The 14730-nt window shown below is 36.7% G+C and overlaps 1 protein-coding gene across 2 annotated transcripts in view; it reads right to left on the reverse strand.

Annotated features, from left to right (window-relative positions):
* Positions 1–8522: 8522 nt before the first annotated feature.
* Positions 8523–14730, reverse strand: part of NUP58 (nucleoporin 58) — a 34370-nt gene continuing 28162 nt past the window's right edge. For both annotated transcript variants that reach the window (XM_062577219.1, XM_062577210.1), the window contains exons 15-16: positions 13300–13395; positions 8523–8928 (exon numbers count right to left, since the gene is read on the reverse strand). In XM_062577219.1, coding sequence (XP_062433203.1) covers positions 8759–8928; positions 13300–13395 — 266 coding nt within the window. In that variant the 3' untranslated portion in view covers positions 8523–8758. The remainder of the gene's footprint in view (positions 8929–13299; positions 13396–14730) is intronic.

Consider the following 14730-nt stretch of genomic DNA (forward strand, 5'->3'; position numbering starts at 1 on the left):
ACCGTCACTTTGGTGCCTCTGAGCGCGGTTATCATCTTACCTTGCAAATTCATGCAGCGATTGCATGGACAGGTACTCTGCTTGTTATAACAACTTCAAGGGATTTTAGCTATTTTGTTACTACTGCTATTACTAAAAGGACAGTCCTACACGTGGGAATTTCTCAGAGCAAAAAAATGCTTTGCTTTCCTAATTTGCTTAAGCTCTTGGAAGCCTCCTTGCAAATTCAAATGTTTCTACAGAAAAGAAAAAAAAAAGACAGAGATAATACAAAAGCACGTTTTGTTTATTAATTTATTGCTCCTTAGCAGCTCCTGTTCAACAGCAGAATCAAGGGTACACCACAAGGGTTTAATTTGAGAAACCGGTCACAGTGAGGTACCACAAACATTAGTCTGGGCTGGCTGCACCAGGCACTTTCTGGGCAGGAAGGGAAAAATTAGAGGAAGCTTGGGTATAAGTGAGACTACCTACTTTCTGTTGCCCAGCACTGGACACCTAACAGGCATATTTATGTAACTTTCTCCTTACGTTTACCTCGTATAATCCACCACTAGATCACTATACTACATCACTACTTTTAAACAATTTTGCAACCTCACCAGAAACCTTGAAAATCTGAATTCAGGAATTACTTTGCTTCTTCAGTTGTGGATGCAATGTTACAACAAATCCAGATTTTAAATTAAAACCTGGAACCTGAAACCTTTCCTTCTCCCCAGGGAAAGCTACATTTAATCAGCACATTCTGACTGTTTAGCTCACTCGGCATTTAAAAGCCAGGGCACGTTTATCGCAAGAGCTGGATTTCACTGCAATTGGTGTTTCATCAGCACAGAATCCTCTTGCTGGTAATGCAAAACCATGGAATGAGTTTAAATCCGAAATCCAAGCTGAGCATGTAGGAGTTTACTTACAGAAATGTTTACTTAAAAAAAAAAAAAAAAAAAAAAAAACCTACCTTGCAAGCATCTTGGAGTCAGAAATCACTGTGTAACATACATTAGCATACGTTTCTTCTAGCAAAGTTGCTTCTCAGGTAAAGCTGTATTTCTCTGCCGATAAAACAACGCCTTGCTGCCCCCATGTGCAGTTAGTGGGAAGGGTAGGACTATTAAAACAGCATAGCTACAGTTTTGGTACTGAGAACTGCTGTAATGAAGAGTGTAGTCCTTATCAACAGGTTATACTAACCCTGCTCCCAGAAGGAGGATGGTTACCAGAATATATAAGCTTAAATTACTAGGGCTTCCCTCTCTTCTACTACAGCACTGGTTATAAACTATCTTTTATGTTAACCTAGCTCTGCCTATGGAAGCACTATTTAAATACCCCCAGTACATTTGGAAAGCCCAAACTGCTGCTCACATTGTGGTGTTGGAATAAGCTTTTTTTTTTTTTTTTTTTTTTTTTTTTTTTTTTTTTGTTATTCCTGCTTGGGGAATGTATTTAATATCTACATTTTCAAATACACATGTATTCATAACAGAAAGGCTTTCTTTTATGGGCTCTTATTTCCTGGAAAATAATTAGAACAAGATGATCCAAAGGGTCTCACAGAAAAGGCAAAGGAAACAACTTAGCACAGGATGACGTGAAGGTACCGTGCTCCTCCTGGGCAGGGCAGCGACCCTGCCGCGGCTGCTCGGGGAGCAGGGCCGTCGACACGCTAACACGCGGCTCCTGCTATCAGTGCGCGCTCTCAGAGCCAGCGCTGCCTTATCACCGTCCATCCAGACGCCTCCAGCGTGGAGCGTCTGGCTCCAGAACGCACCACTGGCTCCAATAACCAAGGTAACGGCTGAAGGGGGTGAGGTGACCTGGCAGCAGCATCTCTACAGGCTTAGGGACATCTCCCTCTAAACCCGTAAGGAGAATGCCACAACTTTCCCAGAAAACATCCCCCAGTTTTGACACTCAGCCCAGTGCACGTTGGCTCGGGGCTTTAGGGAGTTTGTTAGTGTTGTCTAACTACTCAGTTGTGATCAATAAAACTCTCTGGAGTCTTCACACACTGATTTTTTGGAGCTCCCCCTAACTGCAGACACCACAGACCACTGTTAGAGCATGAGAGTCTGGATGCAAGGCAGATGTGCACGTCTTCAAACTGAAAGACGTGCAGTTTCCTAACAGAATGATTACTTCTGCTGTATCCAATCATTCCAGCCACTAGTAAAAAGAGGAAAAAATCTGAGCTCAGGATTTATGTATCTTAGAAATCTTAGAATCACAGAATGGTAAGATTGGAAGGGACCTCTGGAGATCATCTAGTCCAACCCTCAGCATAGGCCGTAGGGGACTGAACCCATGACCTTGGCATTAGCAGCACCACACTCTAATCAACTGAGCTAAACTTTATATATAGTATTTTACATGGAGAGAGAGGAAGAATTAGTTGTTACAGGCTAAATCAATCTTTCCAGTTTGTCTTCCCAGTGAGACTGGGCAGTTTGGCAAGGTATCATGATTAGAAACTTTTTTTTAACTAAATACAGCAACTTTTAATTTTTACATTCTAGTTTATCCCAAAGTAAGCATAAAGCATGAACATTTTATCAATTATAGGTAGAGAACCGTAAAAATAGTTTCACACCAGAATTTTACTGTTGATCACCTCAACGCCATAGTGGAAAACAATTTTACAGCAGCAAGGCACAAAATGTAAAACTAATATCACTATACAGCAATCGTCCCAGTCTGCAGCCTGTGCAAGATGACTCATCAGCTCCAGTACAGAACATAGCAGTTTTCCTCTTGGTATGGTTCAAGAGCACTTACTACAGCTTAATTTGCAGTTTGGAGTTTTTCATGGGGTAAGTAGCACAGACCAGCAAGTAGCAACTTAGTGTGGAAATTTAATAATATGTATAAGAACATTTGCTAGATAAAAAATGATTTTCTTATACTGTTTACAAAGCAAATAAAGACTGCTATCTGCTTGTACCATTGCTATTTTACTTGACTTCTATAACCCAGGTGAAATATGACTTACCTTAAAAATGGCATAACCTAGCAATTTATATATTTATTTTGAAAAGTTCCCCCCCCCCCCCCTTCTCCATTCTCGGTATTGACTTTAAAAGATAAATCCATCGTTCTGTCATTCTGCAAAGCTGCCTGTTTTTTAACGCCACTATTTCTGTCCCTGCCGGAATGTTATATCACCATGCATCTCTCTGAGCCTGTGATCTTATCTAAGGATTTCTTTTGCCTTAGAGCTTCTCAACAGCACCAAAGCAACCCATGGGGAAGCTGTGCCACACAGTCACACGCAAGAGTAACACAGATGCTCTGGAAGGACACAGGTACTTTCACTGCCCACCTCCAGCAGAGAGGTGGGCACCTGACCCCACTGCTGCTGACTGCCGCAATGCCACCCGACTCACTACTCTCACTGCTATTGCATCTGCACAGCATTAGCACCCGTAGTAATAGCATACGTGCCATGCCTTTTGGAGAAATGAACTGCTTTGATGAAGACTCCTTTATCCTGAGTACTTTGTCTTATCCGCAATAGAACAGGACAGCAGCAGAAGTGTTTATGCCCCAAAGTTGGATTCCTTTATAGGCAGGCTGACAAAGAAATACAGGTGGTTCAAACAGGCAAGAAATCCTGTCAACGTTAGTGACAACTAGAGGTTATCAAGAGTTTTTCAGCTTTTACTTAAGCACCTAACTACAGAGTTGAGTTAGCTTTTGCTACCAAACTGTACGTGATCAGTGCAATACTTTTTCCAAGGTTTCATCCAACTTCTCTTAAGAGTATGCAACATTTTTTCAGAATTAAGTTCAATATAATGAACAGATAGTTGATTTTAAGTATTTGCCAAGTCTATATTCTTTCACTTTTTTACTGTTAAACACCGCACTTCATCAAAATCTGATCACCCTAGCTTGATTTGTGACCAGAATTTTTAAAAAAGTCAGAATCCTGGTCTCACAATATGCCACGTTAAATACATATACCTAACAAGCAGTTTCTTGCCCAGGAGATATATGCCAACCTCTAATCAGAAATGGATTTTGGAAGCAATTGTACTACTTTCTAGGATGCTGCTGTCCTTGTGCTGTCCAAGTATATGCCGTACAGTGACACCTGGATTGAAAAGAAAGAGGGAAATCCATCAATCTAAGACCCTTATTGAACAAACAAGAACATTTTTTGACTGTGCAGTCATTGACCTATTTAGAACAGGAGTACATTATTCCAAGTTTTCTATGCAAGCACTCAATAGAATTGACCTGTTACCCTAGTAGAGATAGGCCTATGCCCACACATAACTAAGATCAACCCAAAAGCTTTCTTAGAAAATTGCAGAAACTTCTAAACTTGCTATGAACAGGTTATGATTAAGTTATAATAGCTTTACACCTAAAATAAAGAAAACCATTCTTTGGAAAAATACTAAAGCTGAAGTAACAACCAGCACATTCATTTATCTCATTGCTACTTACAGCTGCAGAGAGGGGCTATGAAGATTAAATTCTTAAGGATAGGTTAGAAAAGCACTTTAATGAAACGGCAGTGGCTCAGAATGATTATACCAATATAGGCATAATCTATTAAAATCTTATTACCTTAGAAAAAGGTGTGAGAAAATGTGAATGACTGGACACAAAAGGCAACATCCTGCATGATGATGTCTCCAAGGATTCTGCAGTGATGGTTTTTGACAGTACAAAACTGAGAGTCTCCTGCCACCTGGTGAACGCAACATTCTACTACAAAGGTATTGTAAATCTGATGAAAAATCACTTAAAGTTTATGGTTATGTGGAGTCAGTTTGTAATCTTCCCCCCCCCCCAAAAAAAAAAAAAAAAAACACACACCTAGAAAATGAAACTCCTATAATTATCTGTACCAACTGAACACTGTCTACCAACACAAAATTCATATTACAAATTCAGCTGACCTGGGACTATGCGAACACAACATTCCACTCTACATTTCACCATGCAAGTATTCCATGTTGAGTTCAGGAAAAGTGATCCCAAAACGAATCAGAACAAAGCATCCCAGGCCCAGTAGGAAGCCTGGTGTTCACATCCCCTAACCAATCCCCACATTTCTCCCCACTCACCACCTCCATCCTCCTTTTTAAGCAACATACCTGACTCATTAGGCAGGAGGTGGTATGTTACAGCTGGGCTGATGGCAAAGTGAGCAAGTGCTGCCTCTCCCAGAAGAGTTGCAGACCAGAGCCTGGTCTCACTCCACTCCCCAAGCCCAACTGCTGATTTTTATGAAAAGTTGAAAAAAATCTGTTACTGTGATACCTGTAACCATCCACCAATGTCGGGAGAAATCAGCCATGAGAAGGGGAAAGGGAAACTGCTAAACAGCAACTAGTCTTAAAAGCTAGGAAATATATTGCTGGCAGCTTTTGTGCCTAGCCAGCTTTTTGTTCTTATAAACCTGAATAAAAATTTTAGGAAAACAAACTTGTATAACACACAGTGGATTTACACTCTGCAATATTAACATATTTTTCTATACAAATAATAGCTCCTAATTCCTTGCTGTAAACCCAGAAGTGGTTTGTTTCATATCTTCTACTGATAGAGAGCACACAGATGCTAGAAGCTGTAAACTGGTAAGAGCTGACACAATTGATGCTAGATTATTTCTACCATTAACATGCGAGAAGACAAAAACACAAAGAATCATCACTGTTGATAAAGAGGAAAAGAGCCACCACACTGTATTCTGGAACTTTATTTTATTTAAAAAAAACAATTTAGGTTCAAAATACAGCCATGATATAAATATGCAGGTGCCTGGGGTACAGTTGGAGATTTCAAAGCCCAGTGGTGAGGACAATTCATAAAACTCTGTCCAACTCCCCCTTACTTCAACCTCCTCCCTCCCAATCTCTGAATGAGTGTGCTAGACTACATAGCTAGTCAACTTGCCAGGAAGATAGGCAAAATGAGAGGGAAATAAAGTTTTAAGATGCTGAACCAAGATGTAAGAGGTTCACGAAGCAAGGACCTGACTCTGTCATACCTCATTACATATATTGTAGTCAGACACAGTGGGAAAAAATAGGTTACTTCTGGAAATGGAAATAGGTCACAAAATCAGTTTGTACCACAGCCACTCAGCAAGGTTTTAACTAATAAGAGTACCACACCCAACTATCTAGACATTTTGTTACAAAGTATGACTTCAGTCTTCCTCTGGTACACTTACTTGCGAAAGAAAAAAAAAAAAAAAAAAGGCAAATAATCCAGAACTGATTTCAATTTCATGGTGTTCACATTCAGCTTTTTTTTTTTTGATAGTGTTAACATCTTGTGGAAAAGTAAGTTGCTCCTTAAGGGTATTTGTATTTTGCAGTCCAATTATATTAAATGCTTTAACTTAAAAAAAAAAAAAAAAAGTAACATTCCAAGAGCACAAATTATTTCAAAAGCCATTTTAACATTTCAGTTCATACACTTTAAGCACATGACTGTTCTATTATGTGATCACTTTGCACTCGGGCTAAATTAGGGATAACTGTTGCATCAAAGCAGAAAGTTCTGAAATTAACTTTCTGATGTACAACACTCAAAAGGACAAAGGCCATTTTCACTGCTGTTATATTACAGCATGATCCACATTTTTACAGTGCAGTGATAGAGATGATAGATAAAACCACAATATCCTCCCCCCCCCCTTACCCCACGCAATCCAGAGATCAAACCCCTAATTTCAGCAAGAAGAATTTTACATTATTTCAGTATAGACAATTTTACACTTCAGCCAGTATGTTTTCATAGTGACTCCATTTTGGGATAGCTATAACATAGGAGAATTACAGCAGTAAGAAATGATCTTTCAAACAGGCAAATATGTATTACAAGGCAAATATGTATTACAGCATTAACATTTTATTGTATACACAATGATAAGTTGCACATGTGGAAAAAAGTACACATTTAGAATTAGTTTCACAAATTAATACAAGAAAGTCCAGTGGTTTAACATTAACTATTAAAAAAAAGCATTGACAAAAATACAAACGGTAGGGTCTTGACTGCAGCCCAAGAAGTTGAAATCAAAATAAACTGAACTTCTAATTTTCTCAGTCAAAAACCCCCACAACATTATATTCCTTCCTAAGAGAAAGTTCAAAAAAAAAAAAAAAAAAAAACATACAAAAGTAAAGAATTCAGTGCTCAGTTTCCCTTACTTGTTTTTACCAGATTACATGACAAAAATGCATATTTGTCAAAGGGCGATCACTGTTGAATGCAAACATCACTATTGGAACATAGAAAAATGGTATAACACTAACAATAGAAGACAACTGACATGGTACTAGGAAAAAAAAAAGCATTATAACTGTTTTTAGAAAAAAAGGTGCTTTTGTGAAGACAATTGTGAACATTCATTTGATGCATGTTATATACAAAACATCTTCTATATAAAACCAACACTCAGCTCCAAAATTCCCTGTTTACACTAATTGATATCTTTATTTGCAAAGATTTAATTGACCTATTATCTATCTCATAAGGCAATATCTCCAAGATGTTTTCCAGCCATCTCTAATGCACACTGAATTGAAAATGCAGCACACTAAGCTAAGACATGATATGCAAGATTCATGCTTTATTGTCACAATAGCTTAACCCTCAAATTACATCATTTTCCTCTATTCTTTAGCAGCAACTTACTGCACTACACCTCATATTGGGGGCTGATATACAACTGCTTCTAAATCAAGGCTAGTAGCAGTGACTAAAAGCTAGCGAATCAACTCTTGTTTTGTAACAACTTACTCTAAAGAAAACCTTAGTTTAGCCTATCCCCTCCAACTGCAGAGAAAAGCCCATCAAGCTTGATAGCTCTCTGCTTGCAAACAGGTCCTGCAGAATCCTGAGCTTTCAACTGAAATGCAGCATTGCCCTGCTGTTAAGCACAGGAGAAAGTCCTAAACTGCTTGATTTTGTCTACCTGGGAAATGTCTGTGTCTGGCTGCTAAATGGGTAAAGAAAAAATGATGAGGAGGAAAAAAAGGGAGGGGGGCTACTAAGCACTATTTACCAAAGTTAATGACCTAGTAAACATTGTATTTCAACTGGTCTTAAACAACAAAGCACAAGGTGCAGTGAAAACGCAGCCTGGGACCCGTTATTTGAAACTCCTACGAACATCAAGATGTGGCATCACAAAACAATATGGAGAAAGTGAACACACAAAAAAAAGGAGACCTGTCTATGGGGCAAGGTTTGCACGTTTTTATTTTATACATATATATATATACACATACATACACACAAATGTGTGCACTGTACTGTATATATTTACATCCATATACACAAAAACACCCTGAAGTAGATTTAAAGGCCATATCCAAGAACAGAATATATGAACTCTAGTATTTGTACTAGAATATATTTTATCTGTACAAAAAAAAAAAACAAACAAATATGCATATATCCATATGGTATAAAGCTTAGTAACAAAAAATATTCTGCTACTAGCAATAGGTTAAATAGATGGTTTTACAAGATTCTTTAATAATGCAGTATAGAACACTTCTAAAACTAGGGCCAAAAATAAAAATACATAAATGGGTATCTATTCACAGGAAAATAGCTGTTCAATAGGATTACGTTTCATATTTCAGACTAGGGAAAAGTAGCAAAATTTTTTTTATATATATATAAATCTCATGGGATGCAATTTAATTAATGCATCAAATCTAGAAAAATAGACTTTACAGATGAACAAAGTTGATTCACTTCTCTCTCCCTACAAGGGTGCCTATCTTTTCCCTCTCTTGTTTCCAGCTGGGGGTTTCTTCAGCTGAAGAAGTTGCCCTCCTGTCCCAAAGCCTGCAGATGCAGGATTAGAAACCCCAAACGTCAGGCCAGCCGATGCTGTGATGCCAGGATTGCTGAAGTTAAACCCGGATGTAGTTGAGCTGCCAAAGCCTTATGAGGGAGGAAAAAATATTTTAAAACAGAAGTTATATCATGATTGCAAATTTGTCTTTCTGGGACATGTGAGCACAGACTACATTACTACCAATTCTTGTACTATTCTATACTCAAATAGATCCACAACAGTGTGTCACATTGCTAATGCGCTTCAGCATAAGGTAACTTGGATATACGTTATTAGCAGTCTACCTCAATGATTTTAAGCAACTACATCCTAAGGCACAGTTGTCTGTTACACCATTACACCGCTATGACAGAGCGCCCAAAGGTCCCACTGAAACTGAAGCCCTGCTATAAAAGAAATGTAACTCTTCTCTCAAGTTCTCAGTCTAAATATATAATGTGTAAGTAGGGTGGAAGAGCAAGTAGAAGTATAAATAGTCCATGGCCTGCTCACTTCATCTCACAGCAGGTTAATGGCAAAGCTGGAAACAAAGCTCCCATATTTGTGCCCTATGGACTGGACAACTTTTTCCTATCTTCATCCTATCTTCATAATGTATGTGGTATAGACCACACCTTAAATGAGAGATAGAAAATGCTCAAAAATCCTTGTCAAATTCTTAGTATTTAAAAAACATCCTTTATGACTTGAATAAAAGGCAACATTGAAAACAAAGTTTTGGGGAAAAAAAGAATAAGTAGGTGAGTGAATTTTGCTGTTGTAAATCCTCTCTTGCCTTTTCTTCAAATGTAGACAAAGAAATTTCCTTTGGTTCAGTTATAAAGCAACAACAAAATCTGTCTGCAGTTTTCAGCAACTTTAACATTAACTCATTTTACTTTTTTTTGATTATTTTTATCAGTTATGCAAAACCACCTGAAGTAATAGTTGAAACTATTAGAGAACACTACAAATTTTCCAGTTACTAGTTAGTAAGAACTTCATAACAGCTTCCATGACATGCACAAGTTGAAATTTTAAGAAATAATTTCATGCTAGTGGCACATAAATATACATATAAAAGAAACATTAAGGAAAAAAAAGAGGACTGGTTCAAAAGCCAAAAGGGTATATTCTTAACAAACATTACTTAAGATACGTAATTTCATCAGCTCTCTAGTAGAATAGTCCAGTTAAAACAGGGCTTTAGTGATATTGGTATCCTCAAGTCAGTATCTTTAAAGCACACAAATAAAAACCCAACTGGATGTCTCATCAGATTTCTAAAGTCGCTCACACAAGCTCCATGTTTTCTATTTCCTTACTTGCAACTGAAGCTTTAGATCAAGAATTATTATTTCAAAACATAAGATGAAACTTTTGCAACATCTGGATCTGAGTTACACAGCTGAATGTGGAGAGTTTATCCTGATGTCCTCTAAGGTAGATATCTGCCTTACGCTAACTGCAGTTCTTCATGCAGTTGCCTGGGCAGAACTCGCTGTCCTTGTAAATAGATGTGCTGATATAGAATGTAAAGTGACTAGCAGCATTTTTCACTTGGGCCTAATTTGTCTCTCATCCTAGGAAATAGAGGGTGAAGCAGATGTAACTATTCCTCCATTTCCTTCTTAATTCTGAATCGCAAGATAATTCAAATGAAAATTTTTAGGAGTAAACTTTGTTCAAAGTATACATTCTACCTTACTCCAGTTGTCAGGGAAGAGAGCCATGAAATAACTCACTTCTAGAGACCAAAAATCACACAGACAAGACCTTGAAGAACCATAGCTATGCAACTTTTTTTTTTTTTTTTTTTGAAATTAACACTACTTATGTGCAAACAATTATTCTCAAGAATTAGATAAAAATGTGCCTCTTAAAGGCTTAAATTTAGTATCTCTCCCTAAAGGGCCCTAGTGTACATTTTGCTCACTGGACATCTGCATCTCTGCTTGTCAGCCCTTTAGATGTGGAAGCCAAACAGAAGAATAGGCACCTCCCATGAAGTATTTTTTTGTTTGTTTTAATACTAGAGCAGATCTCTAAATGCAGTTTACTTCCTGCCAACCCCTGCATCTCATTGGTGCTCTAAATCAAAAGAGCAATCAATTTCCAGCATAGCTTTGACATACTAAAGCCTCTGTATCTAAAACCTATTCATAGTTACACATTGATTCTATTAAGGTCTATTTTTCTGCAGTATGAGCATTGTCCAGCCACAATTCCACTCAAATTTCTCTTATCCTATTGTACTGAGACTTTTATTCTTCAATAAAAGTCAGTCTTCAACATGAATTTCTGAGTCAAATCTTCAAAGCATTTTTAGTGCTTCGGTTCTCATTAAAAAACATCCCCCGTCTATCTATATACATAAACACCTTAACATTTTCTCTGTAAATTTATTTTATTGTGATGTTCTTTTTCTCTCTTTTCCATCATTTCGAGTGTCTTAATGCTCTCTACAACATCCCACTCAAATCAAGTCTTTTTGGTTGCCATGACCTAAAGAAGAACAGGAATTATTTGGAACTTAAGATTACAAGTCAGCTTTCTACAATGGAATGGACAGGCAGAGATCTGAAACACTTGTTCAATCTCACAATATTTTGTGTTGTAAAGAAATTAAGCGAAGACTGTAGTTATTACACCTTTCATCTACTTAACACAGATGATACAAGGAGTGTTAAACCCAAACAATTACTACACAACATAGGAATTTGAACAGAGAGGCAAAAGTTAATGTACTTCTGGACTATCAAAGTTATCTGGACATTTCTATTCCATAAATCCCAAATCAAGCATTCTAGGTCAGGATTTTTGTAAACACACTATTTTGTAAACACAAAATGACAGGAATTACATTTAGTATTTTATATTCCTGGTTACCCGCTTCTGTACTCAAGACTCTTGAAATAACCAAAAAACACTCTGTTTTATTGGGTGCAATTCCCTCACCGCTAAAGAGGGACTGGGCACTGCCACCACCAAAGCTCAGTTTGAGGAATACAGTGAAATGACACCTAGATTATCTCTGCACACTGCCAACACAGCTAACAGACTTGCTATTTATTTTGGTTTGATACCTCATTAATAGTGGGCAACTGATTCATACAACTAATTTTACAATTACAATATTCTTAAATACACTAAAAACACTAAGTTATACAGTTTACAGAATTCTAAGCTGCTGAATTACAATGTTGTAATTATATGAAATATTAGGTAACTAATAATATAGGCTCAGGGAAAAAAGGTACAAGATAAGAGCGTAAACAGTGTAAATTTTTACTTGCTTCCAATGTTAAAAACTAAGCAAAAGAAAGCTGATGCTTAGAACCTGCATATAGCAAAGCTCAGAGCTGATCTACAAAGAATTTACAAGGATATTATGCATTTGTGAATGTTATATAGCCAAGCTAGTGATCTACTTTCACTTTATCATACAAAATTGAAGAAACTTTATAGACCTAATTTGACAGAGCAACCCAACCTTAACCAAGAAAGGAAAAAACACCAACAAGATGCTGGTCCAATACAACGTACAAGGAACTTACATAGCAAATACCAGCAACTTACTATGGTTATAATAATAGTTGTTAAATAAAAAATAAAAAAGCAAAAAAAAAAAGAAAAGAAGAAAAGGTTTGCTTTTTAAAAAGAAACAAGCTACCAAAAGCCCATCACAGAAGATGAGATTCTCCAATCTGCCATTGAACAAAGACTACAGGAAACTACATGCCCCCCTCCCACCCCCCCCCAAAAAAAAAAAAAAATTCTCAAAACCCCACACCACAACACACCCCTAGACCAAAAATCTCCCATTGAAAAAGTAGAGATGCAATCTACAGAAGTGACTGAGATTTCAGAGGTGTGTTAAGGAGCAGCTACATCTATACGTTTGTCTTCTTACCAAGAATTAAGAAAAAAAGTCAGGTGAGTACCAAGATCAATAGTTTCACTGCTATAGAAATGTTTCAGAATACTTAACATATACATGTGAAATATGAGTATATATAAAAAAAATACTTGTAACTTGCTATTCAGAACATACAGGATAAGCAAATAAACAGCTCTAAGGAAAGCTTCAAAACTTACAGAAAATAATTTTACCTTTACTTTTGAATACGGGACATCAAGTCACTGATGCATTTGTCACAAATTTTTATATTTCAATAGCACTGTTACAGTATTCCTTTTGCATTTAAAGGACTGCACTTGTGTACCTCACACTGCCTCTAATCCAAATCTCCCACTCCTATTTCTAATTAGACATTATCAAGTGAAAAACACTAGTGCTCACTTGATGCTTAAAAAGGAAAGCTCTAATTCATATTCAGCAAGCAAACTCTTCAATAGTTCTATACACATGCAACTTTAAGCATACTGTTTCAGTAGCTTTTTTGAAACGCATATAGTAGTTTGATTACAGCACTTTTGCTTTAAGATAAACTTGAATTCAGGAAAAATCAACCAACCTGCACTCAGACTTCCTGATGGTTTACTTGTAGTTCCAAATCCAAACGACAATGCACCTGTGGCACTACTTCCAAAGGCAGAGCTACTTCCAAATCCTAGTGAAAGAATAGCAAGGACATACAACAACAACAACAGATGCTGCAATTAAAGACATAAATTTTAGATACATATTCTAACAATAAATAATTCTAAGCATTATTTGGTGAACAAAATATTCCTAAGGAATATCTTATTCTTAGTGGTGCACTACTTTCCGAAAGACACAGTTAAGCACAAACAGGAAAGCATTCCAGAGTCTTAAACTATTCCCATGAAAACTCAAGACTGAGTAAAAGAAAAGTGCTGTAAATGATCACAAGTGAAGTGAAATGTCTGAGGTTATGACACTGCTATTCAAGTGTTAAGATGGCAGATCAAATGATATACTACTTATGCCTTAATTTTTAGTGTTGGTCTAAGTACGTGACTTATTGCAGAAAGCCACAATCTCTATCCACAACTAAAAGAAAAGAAATTCTCTGCACTCAAAGCAGAGTAAATGTTTTCTTGAGGTTAAATTTGGTTTTATTTTATTGAGGATCAGTTTCAACTTATTTAAGAGACCAGGAAATAGGTTTGGAAATAGAATTTCATGATATTTAATGGAAAAAGATTATCAAAAGCAGGTTACCAAAACTGTATTGGTGTAACAAAATTAAGTTCTGTTCATTTTGTAGTAGAGATTGTTATAATTTCAAAATACACATATTTCAAAATAAAGAATTCAAATTTTAATCAACATGAAATAAGTTCAAAACAGAAGTGAGTTGATACTTGCGGTTAGAAATCGAAGCCAGACAAAAGGAAACGTAAGAAACATTCTGTAGTTTTGTTTTTTTCAACAGGTAGTTACCATAGTGAAAACAGTCTTTATACTTGAGGAAATTATGCCCCCATTTGAAAGTGATTTACAGTAGTTTTCAGTAGTTGTTGGACATATTGTCTGAATGAGCAGTCCACAGTCTTCTGTATTTTTTAAACCAATTAAGTGTATATAATGGCAAGTATCAGTTGAATGCAAGACAGTTTAAGTGCTGCTTTTTTTTTTTTTCCTTATCTAGCTTGAAATGAATTACTAGTGGTCATGCAAGTATCTGCAAATATTTCACGAAGCATAGGATCTATGCTACATATCTTAAATACTTAAGTGCAAAAGCCTATTTATATTGATGAATTCACAAAAGACGTACTACAAAACAGAGCAAGTTTCCTAATTAAAGTGCAATTTTGAGAGTATATATTAAAAATTGCCATCAGGATCCCCCCTTAAAAACATTTTTTCTGAATGTCTGAAGTACATACACTCTGGTCTTCCATTTCAAAGAACACAATTGCAGGATATTTTGTGTGTATTCCTGTATTCTGCTACTACATTCTACCACTGCTTCCTT

Source organism: Rhea pennata, chromosome 1 (genome assembly GCF_028389875.1).
Source record: "Rhea pennata isolate bPtePen1 chromosome 1, bPtePen1.pri, whole genome shotgun sequence".
Classification (NCBI taxonomy): Eukaryota; Metazoa; Chordata; class Aves; order Rheiformes; family Rheidae; genus Rhea; species Rhea pennata.